Source organism: Tupaia chinensis, unplaced genomic scaffold (genome assembly GCF_000334495.1).
Source record: "Tupaia chinensis unplaced genomic scaffold, TupChi_1.0 Scaffold000077_1, whole genome shotgun sequence".
Lineage (NCBI taxonomy): Eukaryota > Metazoa > Chordata > Mammalia > Scandentia > Tupaiidae > Tupaia > Tupaia belangeri.
Genome location: NW_006159538.1, coordinates 4,042,892 through 4,057,475, shown reverse-complemented (window position 1 = coordinate 4,057,475; position 14,584 = coordinate 4,042,892). Strand labels below are relative to the sequence as shown.

General features: G+C 40.1%; 1 protein-coding gene across 2 annotated transcripts in view; it reads right to left on the bottom strand.

Moving 5' to 3' along the window:
* Positions 1–9,220: 9,220 nt before the first annotated feature.
* The window catches only part of COPB1 (coat protein complex I subunit beta 1), a 42,682-nt gene continuing 37,318 nt past the window's right edge, over positions 9,221–14,584 (bottom strand). Inside the window, exons 18-22 of one of the 2 annotated variants that reach the window (XM_027768681.1) lie at positions 13,887–14,032; positions 13,248–13,337; positions 12,187–12,342; positions 11,527–11,628; positions 9,221–10,257 (exon numbers count right to left, since the gene is read on the bottom strand). In XM_027768681.1, the coding sequence (XP_027624482.1) occupies positions 11,569–11,628; positions 12,187–12,342; positions 13,248–13,337; positions 13,887–14,032 (452 nt within the window). In that variant the 3' untranslated portion in view covers positions 9,221–10,257; positions 11,527–11,568. Of the gene's footprint in view, positions 10,258–11,285; positions 11,629–12,186; positions 12,343–13,247; positions 13,338–13,886; positions 14,033–14,584 lie in introns of those variants that run through there. The other variant, XM_014584720.2, reaches the window with a different exon arrangement.

Genomic DNA, 14,584 nt, shown 5'->3' with positions numbered 1-14,584 from the left:
CTAAAGGCAAATCTGACTGGCATGTATCTGCTTAAAATTCTTAATATTTCTTCATTCGAGATATGGTTCATGCAAGATAAGCTTCGAATGCCTCAATCTGTCCTTCTGATCTGACCCTTGGCTGTCATCTTCAGCATGTCTGCCATTGCCGCCCCAAGCCCTCCGAGTCAGCAGAACTTGCACCCCTGTGACTATCCCATCTGTGGCTGGAATGTCTTCCCCACCCCTTTCCCTCAATCCCTTTTCTGACATTTAGCTGGCAAGTTTCTTATTCTCAAGGCTTAGTTCAAATGCCACCTTTATGAAACTAGGAGCAACTTTCTTCTGAAGGCCACCAGTTTTCTGTGGTCTCACAGCAGCTGGCGCATTCTCACGACTCAGATAGTTAGAGTCGTCTGATTAGGTGTTTGGGTGCCCTTAAAATATTCATCAGCACAGTGGTTTAGCACAACGTTGTGTGGGGCTGACCTACACAGGAAGGTTGCTGGTTCAGGCCTAGAGCCTCCCGAGTATGCTGGGCATACGTGTACTTGTGATCTGGGCTGGCTCAGGCTAGGTAGGGGTGGGTTGTAGAGTGGAGACCCGGCTGGGGTGCTGTATCTGTCTCTTTTAAACATGGAATAAATAAATATATGTGTGTGTGTGTGTGTGTGTGTGTGTGTGTGTGTATTTATCAGACTGTACCTTTTTAAAAATTCATTAATCTATTTTTTTTTGTTGTGATTTTTGGGCCTCCAAGTCCAGGATTTGAACTGCAGTTAGCCATATAGGAGTCCAACACTTCAACCACCATTCCACCTGCGGACCCCATCAGATTATATCTTAATTCTTAGTAATTTCAGGATGTAGCATAGTACTGGACATAGGAGGAGGGTTTTCAAAAAAATCATTGAAACTGTGTATTAGGAAAACTATGATAGGTTTCAAAGTTTTTTGTACCAAAGTAAATTCACACCTGCTGGTGAAGTGGTTAAGGCACTGGACTCCCACTCCCATATGGCCAGTGGCCGTTCGAGTCCTGGATCTGGAGGCTTGACACTCACACTGGCCATGAGTGTGTGTGCATGCCCAAAATCTTAGGAGAAGAATGGAGGAGAAGGGATTGAGGCATGGCTAATCTTCTAGGGAGGAGAGGGTTTCTCTCTCTCTCTCTCTCACTCTCTCTCTCTCTCTCTCTCTCTAGTGAGCACATGCACCCTATAGCAAAACAAAACAGAAGACAAAAAAAATAAAAAACTCTCTCAAAATAAATAAACTCATGCTCTAATTCCATATTTTCATTAACTTTCTGAAGTTCCTTCATAGAGCAGATATAATTATGAGTTAGAACCCAAGGGCCCTAGTAGTAAGTCCCCATCCTACATATTAGGTTGGAAAGGAGGAGGAAAAACCTTGGTTGAATGCCAGAAACCAGAGCACAAGGCCAGCCCATAGTGTGGTAGTTAAGCCAGCTGGATCCCACATGGACAACTGTGTAGTTTGAGTCCTAGACCTGGTGGCTAGAAAAACACGTTGGACATGTGTACTTGCATACCCAAAATTCCAAGAGGAGAATCAAGAAGGAACTGAGATGTGGCCAACCTTTCTTGAGGGTGCTTTCTCACGTCCCCCAACCTCTCTGTCTCTTTCTGGTGAGTACATGTGCCATATAGCAAACTAAAACAAAACAAAGCAGGGCACACGCTTCAGGGCTTTTCCAGAGTTCTTTACATCAAAGGCACATGCCAGAGACTACCCAAACTTGGCCTTAAGGTTCCATCAACGCTTAGTTCATGACAGTAAATAGTGCCTTCACAGACATGATCTGAATAAATCACTGAGTAGGAATTTGTAAGTTACGTATCAGGCTGACATCTAGGTCAGTGTGGAGCACTTGAAAATCAAGTTGTCTTTTCCTACCACCATGAAGTACTGACATATTCCATTCAATTCGATGAACAAGGAACAATTTATTAGAAAATATGTGTATGCAATATAAAACCACCAGAAGCACAGATAGATGGCCAGAAAGACAAGCTGTTAAACCGAGAACACTCAGCCGGCCAAATAATTTGCTATCATGTATTAAAGTGTGGAAAACATTTATAGAGAAGACACATAAAAGTGACAAAATTCTTTCTACCAACTTGTGTTTTCTTGGACTTGAGAAAATGACCACCATGATCTGATTTTTTTTTTTTTGAGAGGTTTTCGCTATAAGGCCCGTGCACTCACCAGACAGAGAGAGAGAGACATAGAGACAGAAAGCGAGAAATCACCCCCCAGGGGGGATGGCCACGCCGCAATCCCTTCTCCTCCGTTCTCCTCTCAGGATCTTGGGCACACATGCACACGCGCCCGGCGTGAGTTTTAAGCCACCGGGTCCGGGACGCAAACCGCGGTCGACTACGTGGGAGTCCAGTGACATAGCCATTATGCTAACTGCTGGTCCCCATGATCTGATTTTTGTTGTGGGAACACATTGGTCTAGCTTATAGAATACCAGTTTTCAAGTAGGGAGACAGTTTGAAAAACGCTACTCCTAGCCAAACAAAAGAGTTATCTTCACTCAAAGCAAGAACCTTTATTTATTTATTTTTTTAAAGAGAGATTTTTGCTATAGGGTACATGTGCACGCTGGAGAGACAGAGGCAGAGAGACAGAAGGAGAGAAATTATCTCATCCCCCACCTGCAAGGGGCGATGGCCATGCGGCAATCCCTTCTTCTCCCAGGATCTTGGGCACACATGCACATGTGCCTGGCCTGAGTTTCAAGCCTCCAGGTTCAGGACTAGAACCATGGTCAGCCATGTGGGAGTCCAGCGACACAATCATTACACCATCTGCTGGCCCCAAAGCAAGGGTCATTTTTAAAAAGTGCACCTTTAAACAACTTTGTAGAAGTAAAACATTTTGATTATAATTCATTAGATTCACTTTTTTATGTCGCTGGGTTTTAAGAAATGGTCTGCATAGCCTAGCAGAGTTCAAGTATTTTCCCAGATAGACTCCTTGAGCCAGACGGGCATTTTCTCAACGGTTTGGCTGGTGAGTTGTGTGGTTAAAAGTCAGACTCCACCCTCTCATGAGAATGCAGTGCTTACTCAAAAGGGGATGCCAGCTTGTTGGGTGGGCCCAGAAGAGGCTGAAATTTCAGCCACATTGAAGTCCAAATCAAGATCACAGATCTAAAAATCACAAGTGCTGGAATCAGGGATTCTAGCCAGAGAAATCTTAGCTACATCCAGTAACTGAGGTAAGGGGGTGGCGTAAAGAGCATTTATTTTCAAGATGTACTAGTGCTATCACTGATGCAGTATTTCCATGTTCTATTCAGTTGGAGAGTCGGGCAGTATACCAACACATCCTAACTCATCTGTACTTAGGAAACATATTTTTAGAGTGGTTTTTTTTCTCAACTAACATTTTCATAGATACATGATGATCGTGTGATTTAATCATGCTTTATTCAAGCTTTGGTCACTCAACAAATATTTATTGAGCATTTACTATCTATTGGGTACTGGTACACACTGTAGACACTTAACACTACTTGTTCAACACTCATTTTAGAGCATCTTGATTTTTTTTTTTTTTTTTTGTAGAGGTTTTTATCGTAGGGCATCTGCACTTGCTGGAGAGAGACACAGTAAGAGAGAAAGTGAGAAATCACTTTCTAGGGGTGATAGCCATGCCACAATCCCTTCTCCTCCATTCTTCCCCCAGGATCTTAGGCACCTATACTTACGGGCCCAGCGTGAATTTCAAGCCACCAGGTCCAGGACTCGAACCACAGTTGGTCATGTGGGAGTCCAGTGATGTAATCACTTTGCCATCTGCTGGCCACAGATAATTTTAATCTTTTAAAAAAAATAATTATTTAATTTTATTCATTTATTTTAATTTGACCAGAGAGACACATGCAGAGAGAGAGACCAGGTTCAGGTTAAACCATGGTCAGCCATGTGGGAGTGTCCAGCACCTTAACTATCACACCACCTGCTAGTCCCGATAATTTTAAATCTTTATTATTAAAGTCTTTGGACTTTTTTTTTTTTTTTAGTTTTTGGTATAAGGCATACACATTCCCCAGAGGAAGACAGAGGGAGGGAAAGTGAGAAACCACTTCCCAGGGTAGGTGGCCACACAGCAGTCAGTCCCTACTCCTCCATTCTCATTGTTCTCCCTAAGTGTGCACATGTACCTGGCATGTTGTTTCAAGCCACCGGGTCCAGGACCTGAACTGCAGAATCAGCCATCTGGGATTCAGTAGTGCCTTAATCACCACCTCACCTGCTGGCCCATTTCTTTTTTGATATGTATTTTCAAGACAGTAATAGAAGGGAAGAGTCTGACCAGGTCTAAGAATTGTGTAAATACTGCTGTACATCATCGAGAATAAAGCACAGGCTTTAATTTTGAAATTACTCTGGAATGTATGGTTAAGCCACTGCAGTAGACAAGGTTAAAGATGAGTGCAATGGCACCGGGGATGAAGGGAAAACAGATTCTAAAGATAATGAAGAACGGAAAATACAGGGCTTGGTGATGAGATAATGCGGTGAGGGTAAAGGGTAACTGCTGGAATTCTAGCATAACTAACTAGAGAACACAGCGGTAGAACGAGATGCAGCAGCAACATAGTTCATTTGGGGCCAGCCCTGTAGTGCAGCAGTTAAACCCTGTGCATGGGGAGTCAGATCCCGCATGGCCAACTAGGATTTGAATTCTGACCGTCAGTATGACAAACAGCTTGACCTATTTGTGTGTGTGTGTGTGTGTCCAACATCCTCAGTGGATGGAGAAACAGGGGAAAAAGATTGTTGCCTGACCACGTCCCATTGAGGGGTACTTTCTCTCTCTCTCTCCAGCAAGCAGTGAATAAATGGAAGTGCCATTTTCTGTTCCCTCTGGCAATAAACTAAATAAAAATTAAGTGCCATTTCTTCGCAATGTGAATTTTAGGTCCTGTGGGTGGCAATATCTAAGTTGGTAATAAAATTTACTGAAGACGTAGCTGTAAAAACACAAGGCTTTTGGGACCAGCAGATGGCATAATGGTTACATCGCTGGACTCCCACATGGCTGACTGTGGTTCGAGTCCTGGATCCAGCAGCGTGAAAGTCATGCTGGTCACATGTGCATGCATGCCCAAAATCCCAAGAGGAGGATGGATGGAGAAGGGATTGTGGTGTGGCCATCTCCCACACACCCTATAGCAAAAATCTCTCTCTCAAAAAAAAAAAACCCAAAACAACAACAACAACAAAAACACAGGCTTTTGGGGCCAGTAGGTGGCATGGTGGTTAAGGCACTGGACTCTCACATGGCCAACTACAGCTCAAGCCCTAGACCTGGAGGCTTAAAAAATCATGCTGGGAACATGTGCATGCATGTCCAAAATCCTAGGAGAATGGAGAAGAAATTGAGATGTGGCTATTTTCCCTGGGGGGTGATTTCTCATTTTCCGTCTTTGGTTTCTATGGCAAAAATCTGAAAAACAGAAACAAATCCAGAAGGATTTTTTTTAAAGGATTTTGTCATAAGGTTGCATATGCTCAGCAGAGAGAGAGAGAGAGAGAGCGAGAGAGAGAAAGGTAAAGTGAGAAATCACCCCCTGGGGGAAAGGCCATGCTGCAGCCCCTTTCCTTCCATTCTCTTCTCAGGATTTTGGGCAGACACGTATAATTATCTGGCATGATTTTAAAGCTGCCAGGTCCGAGTCTCAAACTGTGGTCGACTATATGGGAGTCCAGTGCCTTAACTACCACACCATCTTCTGGCTCAAACACAAGACTTTTTAAGTATGGATTACTTAGCTGGAAATCATGAAGGTCTGTTTACTAAATTGTTTCAACTTACAGATAAGGAAACAGGCCCAAATACATACCTGTTTATTTTTGGAAAGTTACTTGGAGAACTGGAACATGATTTAGAAAGATTTATAAAGGCCAGGCCCATGGCACAGTGGTTAGGTGCTGTGAGAGCAAGTCAGATTCCATGTTGTCCACCAGGGATTGAATCCTGGCTCTGTCAGCTTTACCCTAGGTACATGCACAAATCCCCAAGATCCTGGCAGGATGAAGCACTGTGGGAAAAGGACTGTGGGCATGACCTGGCTCCATTGGGAGATGTGTGTACACTCTCTCTTTCTTACATGAACACACATATATGTGCCCTCTGGCATTAAAAAAAAACAAAAACAAAAAACAAACAAACATGGGGAAGACTCATCCAGAACAATTTCAGTTCACTGTGCTGTTTCATTTATACATCTTGTTGGTTTTATAATTATTCCAGAATATATGCAGTATAAAGTTTTCTCAGAACCCCACAATTATATACAGAAACCCAGATAAAAGGCACAAATCTGGGACCAGCAGGTGGTGTAGTGGTTAAGGCACTGGACTCTCATGTGGTTGACTAGGGTTTGAATCTGAGACCTGGCAGCTTGAAACTCATGCTAGGTGTGTGTGAATGTGCGGCCAAAATCCTGAGAGAAGGGAAGAGACGGGATTGTGACATGCCCACTCCCCCAGGTGGTGATTTCTTGCTTTCTGTCTCTGTCTTTCTCTGTCTCTCCAGTGAGGAAACATGCATCCTATAGCAAAAATCTCTCAAAAAAGGGGCACATGCCTTTGTCATGGCGTAATTGACTTAAAGAGATCCTGCGATTTGTAAATGAAGAAAGCAGAGAAAGAGCTAAAATTCTAAGTGACTTCTGATCAGTCGCGACCCTAAATACCATAGCCACTGTAACTTGTCCTTGATTTATCTTTTTTTTCTTTATTTTGCTGGACTTGTCGCAGGCAAAGGCTGAGAGAGAGAGAGAAAGGAGAAAGCACTCTCCCAAGGAGAATGGTCATGATATAACCCCTTTACTTCCATCTTTTCCTCCTTTTGGGATTTTGGACACATACACACATACCCAGCATGTTTCTCAAGCTGTCAGGTCCAGGATTCAAACTGTGCAGTTGTCCATGCAGGATCCAGTTGCCTGAATCAGGAGGTCATGGGAGCCAGCCCTATGCTCACTTTAAAAAAAAAATATTTTATTTAACTTTATTTATTTCAGTTTTGACCAGAGAGGGACAGAGTGAGAGTGAGAGAGAGACAGAGAGAGCGAGAGGGAGAGAGAAAGTGAGAAAGTAAGTTGCCAGGTTCAGGACTTGAACTGCGGTTGGCCATGTGAGAGTCCAGCGCCCTTAACCACCATGCCATCTGCTGGCCCAAAGCTGACTTTTTAAATAACCAGTCATTTGACTGTCATTCTGAAAGCAAAACCAGTATGTTCATCACAATCTATAATATCATATGAGGAATGTGGTTTGTTGACGGGCACATTTAGCTGAGGTAAACAACAGTTGAGGTCAAGAAGTTAGAAAAAAAGAATACAACAACTAGTCACAAAGGTGAGTGCCAATGATATCTCACTTAAAGAATTATCAAGAAAATGAAGTTCTTTTAATTATAGTTATTGGTGTTTTAAAAAAAAGCATTAAAATCAAGCAGAAAATGGACGATCTAAATTCGGATGGAGGTACAGAAAGTGAGAACAGGTTTAGCTTTCTCTGCGAGGTAATAAAGGTGAATGGGAGAGCAAAGAATGAACACTTGTTCGTGAGCATGTCCTGTATACCACATACTCACAATAAGTACATTAGATCACTGCATCTTCACATCAGCTCTGCGAAGCAGACATGATAAGCACCTTACAAATGAGGAACTCGAGGCACAAGGAAGGATTAGCAGTGTGGGACTAGTTACTGGCAAGGGCTTTAGTTTTAGGCATCATGACTACGTGTTTTCATCTCCTAGTTACTTACCTGTCTTCGAAGCTGCAACCATCATCTGTAAGTGACGGAACTGAGTAACTGCCTCAGAGTCAGTGTGAGGAGGACGTGTATCATGGAAAAAGCACCCAGTGACATACCTGCACTTGTCAACATTCGTAAGGTGGCTATTTACTACTCTCCAAAACTAGACAGTGAGTGACAGGCAGGATTCTGCATCTTCCTAATCCTAACTGCACTTCCATACTCTATCTGGTAATTCATGCTTCTGAGATCCTGGGCATAGAGCATAGCACCAGGAGGATAAGACAGCATGGATGGTGTACCGAGAACCTGGGAGAAGGCAGCACGGTGGGAACTCGTGTGCCTAACCCTACTTTGAGGACAGTTTTCAGAACTGTCCAAAGAAAAGTCAAACTATAATTTTTATTTTTTCAAGTTTATTTATTATTGTTTAAAATTTGATATAGGGGCACATGTGATCACCAGAGAGAGATGGAGACAAAGCGAGAAAGTGAGAAAGCAAGCTGGGACTCAATCTCTGGTCGCCATGTGGGAGTCCAGTGTCTTAACTACCATAACCATCTGCTGGTCCCCAAACTATAACTTTAAACTAAATCTTGACCAAAGAGAAAGGCTGTAAATTATCCAATGACTTGACCAATGATCAATGTGGAAGAAACAAGTTACCAATAAAACTACTTATTTTATCCAATACATAGCACAGATATTTCACATCTGCTATTACTTTAGTTTTGAAAGATATTCTGGTTCTCTCATGTTTAAAAATATCCTGAAATGAATTTTGTCTCCTGTATTATTTTTAAATTATAAAGAAATATTTCTGACAGCAAAACATTTCTATTAATCTTGGCCTTTCAGATTATTTTTACAAGAACAAACAAGGTAATTTTTCTATTAGCAAAGTAAGCAAATGTCTGGATATATCTGATAACTATATTAACTTCTCTTTGCTCTTCTTGTAATTTTGCTAACAGAAAAATTACCTTGCCTTTTCTTCCTATGAAAACAACTTAAAGCACTAATTTCTAATCTGAAGGTTCTGAAGATGATATAATTGTACAGAGCTCCCTCTAGTGTCCTAACAATAGTGAAATATAAGAGCCATTTCTCTCCAGATTTATAGGTTTATTCATTCAATATATTAATATCATTAACACCTTGCTTGGTGTTAGATGTTTATTCTCTTACAAGATACCACAGTACTATTTATAAGGTATCTTCTTTCTTTCCCTCCCTCTCTCCCTCTCTCTCTCTCTCTCTCTGGTTTTTGCTATTGGGTGTACATCCTTGCCAGAGAGAGAGAGAGAGAAAGTGGAAAAATCATCCCGTGAGAGGATAGCCATGCTGCAATCCCTTTTCCTCCAGTCTTCTCTCAGGGTTTCAGGCACACATGCACACATGCCTGGAGTGACTCTTAAGTCGCAGGGTCTGGGACTCAAACCATAGTTAGCAATGTGTAAGTCCAGCACCTTAACCACCACACCACCTGCTGGCTCTCGGTATTTTCTAATGTAAGCTGATACCACCTTTGACTCTATATTATATACGAATGAAATGAGCACAGTGTAAACAGTTTCTCTAAACAAAGTACTGCTTATCTAATTCAGCTCACGTTACACACACAAAGCTAATGTAACACTAATTAAATAGATTAATGTATCTGACAGCTGTATTAACGTCTTTTTCCACCTCCTTATTTATGAATTTCAGAAAATGCAAATGTGAGGCAATCTGAGCTCAACAAAAAAGGTCTGAACATATTAGGCAGGTAACCCTCTGACAGTTATCAGCAGAAATATATTCTAGTACACACAGAAGCAATCTTGAGATTTTAAATCTGATACTGATTGATTGTGGATACAGAAGTAATAATGTTAACATGCTAATAAGTCAGTTTTCCTGTCCTAAATGTATACTGTCAATAGGTATTCCATGAAAAAATGGATTCCTGGTCAAGTAAGACTAGGGTACAATGGGATAAATTGAACTGATCTGCTTTCCTTACTACAGGACCCCTCCAAATCCTTTGTATGCTAATGTGTACTGCACGTCCCCAGCACAGGGCAGTATGCAGCTCTCCCCAAGCTTACTTGACTATGGAATCCTTTTTCTCCCAGAATATCTACTGACACTTAAGGAAGCTAATGTTCTACAGAACAGAGTTTGGGGAAGTGATGATTAATCCAAACAAGATCCATCAGTTCTCTGCTCTCATCAAGAATCTCCACTCCTTGACTCAGTAAGTGGCGTTCTTTTGAGATCTCAATGCTTTGGAATCTTAAATGCCCCATAATAGTCTTGTTTACTGATTTAAGATACAAGTGGCTTCAAAGTTTATGACATTATACAAGGTATCAACCTTACACTCCACATGAATCAACCCACTCTCACTGAAATGAGATCCTTCTTCAACTCTTTCACAGACCTTAGCAATGGACTCATGGCGAATGTAGTCTGAAGCCTAGTTGGGAGACAAAAAGTGCAATAGTTCACAGGCCAGATCCAATTTAAATCCTAACAAACATAAAATACCCAAAGCTAAATGTAAATTATTTAAAAACTATTCATTATTATTCAAGATAATTAGAAAGTCTATTTCAGTCAGAGTTTATAACACTTCTTTAAACTGAGGAGGGATCTGTTTTCTCAAGTTATTTTGATACTTTCTCCCTGGAGCTAATTTCCAGAGAAAAGCCCTTTAAAACATAAGACACTTCTAAAGATATCAAGGATACAATATTAAGTAAAAATCAGGCCCAGCCATGGTGGCATGTGCTGCTAAGACTGTGCTCAGTAGGCTGGGACCACATAGGAAGTCTGGTTTGATCCTTGGTCCAAAGTAAGAGCTGGGTTTGGTGGTGTGTGCTTGAAATCTAAGTGACTTGGGACCTTGAGGAAGGAGAATCATAAGCTTGAGGCTGCCCTGGGCAACAAAGACCCTACCTAAAAAAGAACAGGGTGTGGTGGCATGCATCTATATCCAGCTGGGAAGATGAGGCAAGAGGACTGCTACAGTAAGACCCTTAAAAGAAAAAAAAAGTAAAAAACAGGGATGAGCAGATGGGGTCACGGTTATGTTGCTGGACTCCCATGTAGATGACCGTGGTTTAATTCCCGAACCTGAAGGCTTAAAACTCATACCAGGCATGTGTATGTGCACGCCCAAAATCCAGAGAGGAGAATGCAGAATGGATTGCAGGGTGGCCATCCACTCTTGGGAGTGATTTCTCACTTTCTGTCTCTCTGTCTTTCCAGTGAGTGCACATGCCCTACAACAAATCTCTCTCTCTCTCAAAAAAAGTAAAAGACAATCAAGTAAATCAAGGTCTATCTTATTTTATATAACTTACTTAGTAAATTATCTTAATAAGCTGCATATATTCAAAACTCAAACAGTAACTTAAATTTATCCCAACTATTAATAAAAGAAATCCACTGATACATAACTAAAATTATGTAATTATTCATTTATTTATAAAATAACAAAAATTTATGAATAGATCTGTTTATTGTACTGAGAAAATGGTCTTCGTACATGTGAGAAACATATACTTTAAGGACAGCATTCAGAACTATTAAGACAAAAGACAAACTATAATTTTAAACTCAATCCTGATTTACGGGAAAGGCTATAAATTATTGACTGGAATGCATCCAGCATGAATTCAGATTCCATAGAACATGAAGCATGAACGAGTACAAAAGATGTTGGAGTTCAATAAGCCCATACCTAAATTTTAACTGTAAAGCTTCAAGGACTTTTTGTTTATTCTTATATACTAGTTTTCTTCTGAGACAAGTTGATTTTATCTCCAAGACTTAAAGCCATTCCCTGTAAAAAAGAATGAAGATGTTTATAATTACGGGAACTATGTATAACCACTAGGTTATTCATCTTAACTAAGCTCCTACTGAATGATAATCTCACATCAACAGAATAAACAAGAATGAACTCCCCAAAAATTTAGTCTCTAGATTTGTATCTCGGCTTTCAAAAAACTCTAGAGAATCCATTTCATGAATATTCCACAGAAATCAATCTGGTTTTAAGCAAATATCCCAGGATGATAGGCCCAAAAGATGGTCCTTTTTTTCTTTTAAAAATACTTATAATCTATATGTTGTGATTTTCAAGCTGCTGGGACCAGAACTCAAATGGTGGTTGGTCATGTGGGAATCCAATGTCTTAGGTACCTGCTGGCCCTCAAGGTGGTCCATTTTAATGAAGAAAAAATTTTATTTCTTTTCAGAGAATACTATATTATTACATATATGCCATCTCATGTGCACAGTAGCAATATGACAGAAGATACTATATACAGAAATAAGGAAGACACATTCTTCATCTCTTTCTTCAGTTTAAGATGCTTTTTAAAAAAAGAATTGTTACCTGACTCTTTGCACGAATTCTTATGTGACCAGTGACAGCAGCATCTGGTCCCTGGTGAATTGGCTTCTCAATGCTGACATTTGCAAGTGCATCTTCTCCAAATATGGAACGAGCATAAAGGTTGGCTGCCATAAAGCCACAGTAACCAGAAAGAGCCTGGAAGAAATTTTTGATACATTCAATACTTTACTAGAGAGCTACACATAGGCAAAACCAAAAAGCATAGGAAAATGATCACATAAAGTCGTATTCAGGTGGAGGTAGCTAAATGACCAGATAAGTTTGTGAAAACACATATAACTACACACATAAAAAGCTTAAATGTTACTATGTGCATATTACATCTCAATAAACCTAATTTTAAAGAAAGAGTACATATTCCAATTTATATTTGTATTTCCTGTTTACTTGTTTACTTCTTGCATCAGACCTTTAAAGCTCCATCAAGGAAGAGACTATTTTTGTTGACCTTGGTATGTGTGAAATAAACAAATGTATGAACGAAAACCTATTTGTTTGACAGCATTCCCCTCCCCCCTCACTTTGTACTATAGTGTATGTGCACTCACTGGAAAGACAGAGGGAAAGTGAGACATTAATCCCCTCTGGGATGGCTATGCCGCAGTCTCTTCTCTTCCATTCTCTTGGAATTTTGGCATGCTTATGCATGCACACATGCCCCGTGTATCTCACAAGACCAGGCTGTTTATAAAACAGAGTGCTGCCTGCACACGCCCGCCATCCTCTCTGTTGGTCATGTTGTAGCTGTCCTGATGCTAGATACACATCTCTGGACTTTCCAACCACTGGACTTGTGAGTCAAGTAAACCTTTATTCTTACATAAATCACTCGGACTCAAGCACTTCTGTTAGTGATGCAGTAGTAGACTAGGACAAGGAGGTTTATACACTCTACGTGATAACTTCTTTTAGCTATTCCATGACAACATTTCTTTTTCCAGGCTGAATAATAATAAAAATACAGCAGAGGAAAGAAATACAATAAAGCCAGGAATCTTCACTACTCTCTACAGATTTAAGAATTCCCAATCAAATTTTACCTTCTCTGGAGTGAGGCATTTCATGTTGGTTGACTTTAATATATGCTGCAAATAGTCATTTAAATCAATCATATTGGTATTAACTGTCACCTGCAGCAAGGGAAGGAAAAAAAAATCAAAATGGTCATAAATCTTACAATGAGAAAGCTGGGTATCACTGGTATTCATACAAGAACCTCCTTCCAACTATTTACAAAAAAGTAAAAAAAATCTTCTAGAAAATCCAACAGCCTGTAGGTTATTAGTACTTTCAGATATAGATAACTTTACTAACATGAGGACTAACATGAGGAATATGGAACATTTCTAAAAAAAAAAAATCTAGGTTTAAGACTTCACAAGGCCTCTTTTGGATCAATGATAAATTTTTATTCATATATAAAAGAGATGAAATATTATTTATGTCTTAACCCATCAGATTAAGAACCACTACTACTCTAATCAATTTATAATAGCAAATTACCAAACTGTTGACATGATTTCCAGTTAAGACTAATTTGCTATAACAGATACTAAAAGACAATTGGTTTTTCATGTCTGACAGTTTTTTACTGGGGTTAGTTTTTATCAGAGCACCATTGAACACTAGTCAAAAGGGTGAAAGCTTAAGAAATAAAAGGAACTCTCCCAATGACTAACTTTGTTTTCCCATTCAAACTCAGCCCACATCTGACGGAATTCAGCATCAGTGCAAGTTGCAGGCTGGATGTAGTCCATGATGTCAATGTGGATATCACTGAGGACCACACAATTTCTGTCACTCGCTGCTCCAGAGACATCATAAACTGCAACATACATATACAAAAGATCACCGTTGGCAAATTTCAACATAAAGTTTTAACATAACCAAATAATGATTAGGATATTCGCAAATATTTATACAATGCTTATTATATACTGGGGTCTTTTCTGAGTGCTTTCCAAATATTACCTGTTTAATACTCTTATCAATCCTACTTGACAGTACTACTATTTCCATCTACAGGAAATGAAAGCATAGAGGAGTTAAATAAGTTGTTCAAGGTCACACAACTCGTAAGTGGCAGAACCAGGATTCAAAAATAAGCACACTCTGTTTTTTTTTTTTTTAAACAAATCAATTTACTGAGTACTTGTGCAGCAGTTGCAGTATGCTAGTCACTGCAGCAGATACACAGGTAGAACAGTGCTCCCAAAGTAAATATGTAAATACTATTTTTGAATAAATACTGCTCAGTCATAGCACTTACAATACAGGATTAATTGCTTCTGTGAGTGTCTCTTCACAGCAGAAACTTATACTCTCATACAAGTCTATCTTTCCTGTTTCTACCCTCTTCTCTTGAGGTTCTCCCACT